This window comes from Pygoscelis adeliae, unplaced genomic scaffold, assembly GCF_000699105.1.
Source record: "Pygoscelis adeliae isolate BGI_AS28 unplaced genomic scaffold, ASM69910v1 Scaffold226, whole genome shotgun sequence".
NCBI lineage: Eukaryota > Metazoa > Chordata > Aves > Sphenisciformes > Spheniscidae > Pygoscelis > Pygoscelis adeliae.
This window is the reverse complement of record NW_008824983.1, coordinates 4,101,949-4,112,695: the sequence shown is the minus strand read 5'-3', so window position 1 is coordinate 4,112,695 and position 10,747 is coordinate 4,101,949. Positions and strand designations below refer to the sequence as shown.

Here is a 10,747-nt window from a genome sequence, read left to right as displayed (position 1 = left end):
GCAAATCCCACCAACCAGAGATGAACGAGCAGCTCTGAACGGGGTCAGGCTCCTGAGCCTCTAACCAGGCGCGCGCTGGTCTGCATCCACCTTGCAAACGCAGCGAGTGTTTGCGGAACTGAATGGCTGGACGTATGAGCGTAAAACATTCCAGTTAGGAACAACAAGTACGTGTGATAGGCATGAAGGCACAGAGCCCAGACTTCATTAAGGTAGTTTTTATATTTTGAAAAGCAATATTAAAAAACACTGGAAAATGCAAGATAAATGTAACAGTTGCTTCTACAAGTTGTAACCTTGTATTGCTTGGCCATTTTGACATATAAATTATTGCTTACTAGCTCTCATAAATACACAACACAATAATATGTACAGAGGCACACAAGCATGAAATATGAAAAGGAAAACATTGGCAACATTGATTCTGGTAAATCAGATTATTTCATACATACCAGGTCTCATAATGGTGGATAACTACTAGCTGTAGTCCCTGAGAAGTTAGGTAAATACCTTGATTTGGGGTTTTCTATTTTATTACTTTTAATGCAGGCTGACAGCATTATAGTACTCAGAGAGAATGGAACAGGCAGGTGTTCTTACCTCAGCTCATTGACTTCATCCCAGTATTTCTTAATAGTGTAATAAGATGACAATAAATAGGCTACGCAAATAAATATTACTCTGCTAAAATGTTTAGTATTTACACCTTTCTTTGTAATTTTACAGCAGCACATCTTATTATTTCTGATAACATCTTTTTCTTTTTGCCACTGTCATGCAAATGCAATTTATTTCTATCCGAGACGGGGCTGGAATGAAAAAGAAGTGTCATAGAAGCATCTAAAATTGACGCAACAAAATCCCACATGAAAGAGGTATAAAGCGACCCAGCTTTTTCTTCCGTTCTGTCTAATTACTCCTCCTAGCTACTAAGGAAAATATGCAGAGTATTTAACCCCAGGTGTGATTGTGATAAACTGAACTTAAAAGATACATGGATTTTATCCTATGTAACACAGTTGCGCTATTGAAGGATTTAAAAATCACACAATATCACCAGTGCTGGACCCTGGCAGAGGCTGTGTAGTGTCCGCCTCTCTTTCGCAGGGTTTATTTCTAGTTCTCCTCCCAACCACCACACCTTCAAGCTGCTTGCCAGTCTGCAGCCCAGCTCTGCAATGCTTCACCTGTTGAATGAAGACTCTGATGGGCCTTTTTTTATTAGCTATATTAGCTACAGACTTGGACTATGCCTTTCCTTTATGGTAACAGCTATAATATCCGTATTTTCAATGTGAAATTAGTGCATCCAAGTTGGGCCCTCAGACCAGAAAGTTATATCCAAATTACACAGGCCACTATGAAAACTAGTTTGTAAAGTTTTAAACAGTAGTCTAATTAGCCACTACACAGATAATGAGGTTAATGCTGGCATAATGAGTTTATGCCAGCTGCAAGGGGTAGACAATACTTGATTTAGTATGAAGTTACAGCGGTGCAGATAGCCAATACCTTAGCTGGCTTGAAGCCTAATGGTACAAGTTAACCCATCCATCTACTTTCAACCAGTTTGAATTGGCAGAGGGAGGAGCCTTCAAGGTGGCTCTAGCATGCTTTCAAATCAAAGCCTGAGCATAGAGTCATCTTTCTACTTCTGTTTTCTTTCTTTTTTTCCCCCTTCTTTCATTTCCTTGTCTTTTACTCCTCTCTGGCACCGTTGCTGCTTCATCAGCAGTAACTACCAAAACGGCCGAATGCAGTGGACTGAGAAACAGGCCCACTTTCTCACCCTGAACACCTTCTCGTGCTCCCTCTCCCACAGATTTCGAGAGAACAACTTGTGGACTTGAGTGTTACACTATATGAGCTAAAGCATGCAGGCTGGTCTACATACAGGCTCCTAAAAATAATGACACAGTAAAAAGATTTCACAAGGGGGAGCTCAAAAACCAGCAAACCACCCCGGTAATGCATCTAGGGTGGGGATTCGGCGAGCGCTGCAGCCAGAGGAAGAACTGCAGTAACACAAGCAGCAAATTGTATCTGGTTTGTGTTCTTACACTGCAAAAAGGAGCCCACCGCAGCTAGTATCCTCATCTGAACAGTTTTGGTCTGTTTGCACAAAAGAGCTATTTACAATATGTGCAGTCACATCTACAGAAGAACATAGGAAATTTTTACTCCATGGCCAGCAAGAGTTTATTTTTTTTTCTTTTTACTGGGTAAAAAGACATTTTTTTTCTAAAAAAAAAAACCCAAACAAAAACCATATAGTATTTGATAATAACAAAGTACAAGCAAATACATTTCTGAAACATCTGCTTCCTTTACAATAGATCTATACAATATTTCACAGATGGGAAAACCGAATGCATTCTACAGATTCCCCCACAGACTACTTGTTAAAGCTGCTTTTTTTTAATCCCTTTAAACCAGAGATAATACAATGATGAAGAGCATGCTACTTCAGTATTCCCACATTTCCGTTAAGGAGCATTTTCTTGGAAGTCTTCCTCGCGTGGAAAACATAAAATAGAGATGGGAAAGCAATGCAATGTCCTCCCTGCTCTGCCAACTGGACCGTTACCGTGAGTCAGTGTACAAACTCGTGCCAGACTGCGTAGCACACTGCACATTGCCTGTGGCATTCACTAGATTATTTCAGGGCAACTTCTTAGCGATGAAAACCAGAGCTACTGTGACGGTGGTGCTTAGATGTAGGTCAACTGTAGACAAGACTTTAGAAATGCTGCCTCAGTACATGCCCAGAAGTAGTACTTTTAGCTACAGGGGAATTGGCTAGGGGAGGGGTGTGAGAGGGACAGAAGCAGTAATGGGACCCTGATACTGAGAAGCCGGTGTGTATGCAGGTAATTACACCGGTACCCTCTAAGGGGTACCCTTTTGTTCTTTAAAAACTAGAAGTGTGTGCAAGTTAGGTGAAGTTTTACCTGCTGAAACAGTATTTCCAGGAGGTGAGTTAGGAATGTAGGTGGATCTAGGCATTGCCTCTGAATAGACACCAAGGAGGCTGTAATCCAAGCAGAAAACAAAGCTCCTGCTGTAATAATTTATAACACGTTAACTGCAGGAGCTGGTTCTAAATCTGACATAACTGAAAAGGAAGAAAATAACATGTTTTCAGTGTACAAACAATTGCGTCCATATATATTGTAACAAAAGTGGATTGGCTTTTACAGTGTGTTTTATAAAGCAGATTCTTAAGGGGCCATAACAGCATGAACTGTTTACTGCTGACCTCCACATCACAACGCGCTCCTGAGTTTCATCTCGTGCACTCTCTTCTTATATTCCCATTCCTGGTTGTCCGCACTTAACTCAAATAAGATGCTCCAGTAGACTCAGGGGAGCTGCACGGATTGCACAGTATTTTTGGCAACAATACTTTGGCAGCCTTGAATTAGTGAGGTACATGCTGTGGTGAACCGAGAATCAATCCCCTTGTGGCATGTTGCTTGCTGAAATGTTTTGCTGCCGTGACACGACGTTTCCTTTCATTCTAATACTGGCAGAATCTGCATTGAAAGCTACGCTGGACCAAACAATATTTTCACAGAAACCAAGCACCTGAGCTCAAAGGACGCTGCTCTGCTCCCTCCCGTCCCGGTGACCAGTGGGGATGGCACCAAGCTTGCCCTGCAACTCTGTGAGCAGCTCCTTTACTGGCTCTTGCCTGATTTTCCTGTGCATGTTGTGTGAGCTACTGATAAAACTCAGTAAACTGTTCTTACATAGGGAAGCAACATGCTTGGCATAAACATTCACTTAATTCAAAGTGCTGCAGTTACAAGGTTATATGAAGCTGTGTATGCTCACACTCGCGGCTCTATCCTATGAGAAAGCTCAAACAGAGCTTGCTGGTTGTCGATGACGTGCAGGTGATGGACGTATGGCTTCAGCTCATGATGCTCTTTTGAAGGAACTTCATTGCCTGCAAGACAGGAGAAAGGGGATGAATCAGAAAGCCATGCCTTGCCTGCTTCTCTGTCCTGTGCGTTTACAACGTCCCTGGTGTGCCAACCTGTTAGGTGCTAGGCAGTCACAAAAAAGAAGGCCAGTGATCCAAAGGACTTGCTGTTTAAGTGTAATGCATGAGGTTACAGCTAGATACAGAAAAGGGGAGAAGAAAGAAAGAAGCAGGCAATGCTGGACAGCCCGTGTGCACGAAGGAGGGACAAGTGGATGGCAAGAAGCTGACTCTTCCCAAGTGGAAGATTTACTCCTGCTGGCAGTACAGACAGTCCGTCCCCCGTAAGGGTGGTTCAAGGTTTCCTTTGTGCTGCTCTGGCATCACAATGGGACCTTGAACAGGGGTGGGCGACCCAGCCTGTAACTTTTAAACACCCTTAACACAAATAGACAAGACAGCAGCCCCCCCCCAGTCATTTCCTTTGGAGCAGGTGAAAGGTGACAGTGCAGCAGACAGGTACGAAAGCTCTTCAAAGCTGCTCTGACAGGCCCCCGCGTTTTGATCTGTTATGCTTTTGATTTCTGATCTAGTAACAGAGACGAGAGTCATGCTGGTATTTCACGGGAGTTTACACGGCAAGAGGAATTAGCTGTGTAACAGACAAATTGAAGGGTGGCTTGAATAGCAGATGTTTTCCATTACAAGCTTTACGCCTGACATTGGCTTGTGGGAACTTGCCGCCTGTGAAACCCTTTTTGCTGGCAAAACCCGCATTGCTGGTGGCCAGCAGAAGTGGAAAAGGAAAAGCTACCATGGCCACCGAGACCCATCAAGACAGGCAGAGAAAGCAACCAGATACATTTCCCACACATTGCTGACTGCTGACAAACGAGCAAAGGTTGGAGAGCTTGGTTCTAGTCCATGTCCTCACGGAATTTTTAATAACATTACCATAAATTAAAAGAGAAAAAGCTCAAAATTCCCTGACCCAATCAGCTTAACTTGCACACTCCCTCTCTCTCCTTTGTTTCATTATCATCCTTTTCTCCACGCTCTCCAGCTACATGAGAAGCTTTCCAGGAACTGACCATCCCACTTGTTTCTGAAGAGCACTGTATGATGCTGTGTAGGTAACGTGGGATGTCAATGCAGCCAGTTCCGCATGCGGCTGCTAACGGGGCTCCCAGGTAGCTATTTTTAGGAGCTATTTCTGAGCAGCTATCTGACTTGAGAAATGTGTGAGAGAACAGGACAATGTGATAAATTTGTGTCGGGATACAGAGATGACCTTTCTGTTCTGAGGGAATAGGATCCCAGCAGCTGTGCTGAACATACTGAAAAACACTTGTATTTCTCATTAACACCTGAAATGACAAAAGCTTGAATTACGTTATTTGTTCAGGCTGCTTTGCCCGGTTTTGGAAACACTATTATTTGTTTTCAGGATTTAGGATATAAAAGTATTATCTCCATTAAAAAGGCATTTCAGTCTTGCTTGGAACCTAACCAGTTTCTAACCCAGAAAGATTTTGGCCTGCAAGCTTAATACACATGATACAGTTCATAAACAATAATAATAATCCTTGCTTAGTTTTGCTTGAACTCTTTCCTACAGTAGGACGCCTGCTGCTCTTAGGCCAATCTGAGAGTTGATGCAGTAGAAAGATTCACATTCCTGAGAGCAAAATAAGCCCACTAGAAAAGGAAACTGTCCATAAAGTATCAATAAATATTCAGTGAACTTATTTCATGCCTAAACAAATGTAAGGGAAAAAAAAAAGTGCCTACAGGGATGTCTGTATAAGCTGCTTTTTAAATGCCAGCTTCACAATAAATCAAGTCTGTGGTAAAATAAAATAACAATCACGTACTTCAAACTAGCAGATTATATGATAAATCTCAGGTATTACCCTTGGATTTATGTTACAACACTTACAAAACCACTTGGAGGGAAAAAAAAAAAAGCAAAAACAAGATGAAAGACTTGCAAAGAAGCTGCAAAAAGAACTCACATCATTCAAAGGAACCAATGCTACCATTTTATAATGCCAAATATGAAACATTCTAACCTACAGAGACATGGTTTGGATTAATCAGCATTTCCTTCAGTATCTGGTTTAACAGAGTAAAAACAAATGGCACGTCCTTCTCCCCCTCTTCTCTCTCTCTATATATATCAGAATAACAGAAGAACCGTAATGCTGAGCAGCCTTTGTTTAAAAAAAAGACTGTACATACACAAGGTAATTCTATAGAACAAATGTTCAGCGAAGTTCTTAACAGTACCTACCATTCTACAAGGTACATGTATTTAGACACAAAATTATTTTTATTGTTTTTGTCGGAGTCCATGCTGACAGCTGCTGAAAATTCAGCTGGCAAAAAGAAACGATTCAAACTCTTTTTTCCCAAGGCTGCAGCACAGTTCCGAACTTCTCTTTGGAAAAGAGGTTTTAGTGACCTCAATAAATGACATGTTTAGTGTGTTTGGCTTAAAAACTCTAACCACTTCCTAAAGTAGTGTTGTGTTTGTCCCCTTCCTGTGTTTAACCTCTCTGCAGAGAAAGAGAAATGCTGAGAAGGAGAAAAACAAGGTTTCTCCTCTGTGAGCAGCAGAACAAAGCGAACTGGGGTCTTCTGGCATGGCCCTGTAGGGTTGGATTCTCTGGTGGCTAATAAGGTGGAAAGACAAAAAAAAAAAAAGTCTTTTGTGCAGCTGAGGCACTCGTGACCATTCCCATCAGCGTAGATCCTCCAGTGTCTAAACCAGGCAGAGCTCTGTTTGCAGGCTTTCCCTAGCAGGGGGACTAACACAACCCCCTCTTTTCTACCTAGTCAACTACTTTCATGAAACCCACATGATCTTAGTATCTTCAAGACTTTTTGTGAAATGTCCTTAAGAACCCGAACTAAGCAAACAATTGCTCTTGGTGAAAAGCCAAGTGAAAAGCCACAATGATTAATACCATCTTTTAGCTACTGGAAGCCAAGACAGCTGTGAATCCATTACCAGAACACATAGACTAGCAGGAGACTGAGGTAGCTTGGTTATAGCGGGAAAGTTAGGAACAGCAGCGTACACCAGAGGCCTCCATCATTAAGTGCAGCTGGCACAGACCTTACACAGCATTTTGAAGAGGTGGTGATCTTTACAGCAAAATAATTTGTAAAAAAAATTGAAGCTGTTTCTGCAAATATTTTGTAAAGTAAAACTTCATCCAGCTGTGGTTACTGCTATGTTGACCTTCCAACAATGACACCCCCTCTTGCCAATTGGTTAAATAATTGGCAACCGTGTTTTGCTGCTGTAGTGAACCTGAGCAAGTGGAAAGAAAACAAAAAAAACCCAAACCCTCAAGGCTGTACAAAGGCAAAATAAGTAGCAAATTTTGGCTACTCACCAAGCTGGTTATTTCTGCAATGTCTCAATGACCGAACAGTATCTGCAATCATGTGCTGCAAAGACAAGATATAAAACATCAGTGCAAAAATCTGAGATGGATTCTGTCATTAGAAAAGCCTGAAAAAAATCCCCTTGCCCTACACCGTACAGAAAAAAGCAACTGTAGTAAGGTAGAAAGTGAAGACAGCAGGAGGAAGACTTTGCTCTTTGTTTTAGTGATAATATATGATGAAACAGGGTTAATCTAGAAGGTCCTTATTGATATCACACAGATTAAATGAGAACAACTCCGTAAGAGCCCATGGAAAGTGGTAATGAAAAATAGCCAAACAATTGCTTGTTTTTGTTCCTGTGACTTTCATTAATCTGAAAGCCCACAGCAGTGAAGTCTTGTGGACTGGGTGGGTGCTTCTGGGTCCAACCCCTGGCTTTAGCGCATTATCCAGGGCATTCGGTAGTCTGCAACCTCTCCTTCTGTCTCCACGTGTTGTCTAATTAGACCTTAAGTCCCTTTGTGGCACAGACTACACCTTAACGTATACTTGTATGACGCCTAGCACAAATCAGGCACCAGTATCAGCTAGGCAGTTTTCCGCAGTATGATAACCATCCCAAGACTGGCTCCTGAAGGTGATGCCCTGGTGACGGAAGAACCTCTTTGTGTAACACCCTCTTAAAGCAGAATCCCAAATCTCCCTTCTTTAGTAGCCTAATTAGGCATTTCTCTCAGCCCATTTGCAGTTCTCTGGCATTCAACTGTAATACAGAAAACCAGCCAATTCATCTGCAAAGCCAATGTTATTTCCTGACTGTTTAAACAGGTGCTTGCATAAGTTAGTGTGATGAGTAACACACATTTCTCGCGGCCTTTCAGCCTACGGGCTACCTAGGATCATTAGCACTTCTTTAACTGAGGACAGCAAAAACTCAGGCTTGGGACTTGCACAGATATTTGGGGGTGGGGGTTGAGAACCTTCAGCTGCATGCACACAGTCCTTGCAGCTGAAAGCACGAGGTAAGAAGGTGTTATCTAAAACAGTAATAGCCATTGACCTGCATCAGAGTTTGCTGGAGTGTGGCTAAGACATGTCATTGGGAAGATAGGGGTGATGGCTGACGGGAGAAAAAAACTGAAGCAGCCACATTTCAGTGAAGCAGCTCAGTAAATACCACGGAAATACCTTGAGATGCAACAGTATAAGACCATATTTTCATTTATTCCTTCAGATTTAGTTGAGGAAGTGAGTACGGGACTAAATATTGATCAAACACTATTCTAGACCAGAGTTTACCAAACATGGAGTTAAATAAACCACTGCAATCCCTTGAACTTTTGCTAAAACTGGGCAATGTTCCTGAGACAAAAAGATCATTTCATTTTCTTCTATTTGCAGATTGTCTTCTTTATATTTTGAATTAACTTTGCCTTCACTGCAATTGCATCATGTCAAATCAAGTTCAGTCACGGTAGGATTGTTGTGGCCATGATGGTCTAAGGATATAAAAGAAGCGGGGACTGTAGGAAGAGATAATATCTTTTATTAAACCAACTGATATAGTTGGAAAAAACAATGGTTCAGACTGACGAGTCCTCCTTCAGGTCAGGTGTTTAATGCAGAAATGAAATATTTTAAAATACTGATCCAAATACTAGAAGCCGTCTTTGCTGTGAAATTCGTAAGTAGAAATTCTATGCATTTATGACAGTGAGTAAGTTCCTTCCCCATAGCAGTAATCTCCTATGGTAGAATAATATTTTTCTTTTTCTGCAACAGCAAATTTGCAGGTGAGGTTCAGTAGCTTGATCCAAACCAAGCAGGAGTCAATGTCAATCCTAATTTTTCTCAGCAGAGGCCAGAAAGCGCTCAGCACAGTACAAAACACCAAGGAAGACATTCTTCCTTGGGATAAAGCCCTTGTAATTAGAAAAGAAACATGAACTGATATATGTGATGGTGTGTGATGCATCTTGTTAGCAAGTTCATGCCCATAGACTAAATACCTTAGCATCCAACTGAAGCTACGTAATACATGTACTGCCCGAGTTTCCACTACACTCCTGTTTAAATCTCTCCTAAGCCCCATTTCCTCAGCTTGCACTATTGCCTGCATTCATATGTACACAGGGCTCCGGGAGACAGCATGTTCCTGAGGGCGTGATCTGACTAATAATTTGGAGGAAGTGTCAGTTTGAACAACCCTCACCCCACCACCACCACCTCAGACTCTCCCCTCCCCTTTAAAATGCCCATTATCGATTTGCATGGAAAAGGTGAAATCCTGGCTCACTGAAGTCAATTAGCAAAGCTCCCACTGCCTCTGGAGACACAATGGTGACAGCAAGGATAGGAAATCTTACCAAGCAAGTCCAGCATACATTAAACATATACATGATTAAACAACAACCAAACAAGCAAACTAACAAGGTCTGGCTAAAACCGGAGCGTGAATCAGATCCTACATATTCACTAAATAAATATATGGGCCAGTGGAGGGATTTTAGTAACAATTATTGTGCATCAAGGGCTAGTTTAATTTACATGTTAATTGGATGTACTTCCAAGAGGCAATGAAGAAGAACATGCTAATGAGTTTTATGCAAACACCTAAAGGTCAAACAGTTAATGGACTTGGGACAAGAAAACCTTTCATTAAATGCAAATCAGTGTTCTTGTAAACTCTGCAACAAGAAAAGGTACAGAAATCAAATAGAAAACACAAAAAGAGGACCTCAGGTTCAAAAGTCAAAGTCTACATCTGCTTGCAAGTTGAAAGACAACGTACATTATGATAGGATGTGAAAATAAGTTCAACATCTGGTTCATGAATAACTCCATGTTTGCACGTTCATTCTCAAACAAGGGTAAACACACCGAGAAAATAGTTAAGAACAATTCACCAGGCACAGCCATCTGGACTAACAGCCCCATGGCACCTCTGGAGCATACAGGAGAACATTTTGGTTTCTTGACCAAATACTCCAGGCCAACAAAATAAAAAAACATTAAAATAAATTAAAAAAAATAAATAAAAATCAAAGTTTCTCCACTCCACCATTGTTCAGATATATAAACTGTGGCTTTCAGTGCTACAAAGATGTTATTAAAAAAAAAAAATTAAGTAATGCACATTAGACAAATCAAACCTCTATCAGCAATATCATGCCAGAGTAGATGTCATATGATATGGAAGTTAGTATAGTGGTATTTGCAGTCAGTTTAATTCATATTTCAGGCATTATTTTCTTTATCATCTAACCTAGACCAAAACTTTTACTTTCATTTAAGATCCCTGGAATTGGCATACCAGTGACAAGTGATAAACTAGAGAAACTTTTTCTTTAGCGCCTTGAGAAAAAAAGGAAACATAATTCAGAGAAAGCTGAAGCAGGAGAACTTAAATGAGGAGAAACA

At 41.2% G+C, this 10,747-nt stretch overlaps 1 protein-coding gene across 1 annotated transcript in view; it reads right to left on the bottom strand.

Moving 5' to 3' along the window:
• Positions 1 to 203: 203 nt before the first annotated feature.
• The window catches only part of LOC103918454 (rap guanine nucleotide exchange factor 5-like), a 50,810-nt gene continuing 40,266 nt past the window's right edge, over positions 204 to 10,747 (bottom strand). The window contains exons 15-16 of the mRNA XM_009325766.1: positions 7,333 to 7,387; positions 204 to 3,952 (exon numbers count right to left, since the gene is read on the bottom strand). Coding sequence (XP_009324041.1) covers positions 3,834 to 3,952; positions 7,333 to 7,387 — 174 coding nt within the window. The 3' untranslated portion in view covers positions 204 to 3,833. The remainder of the gene's footprint in view (positions 3,953 to 7,332; positions 7,388 to 10,747) is intronic.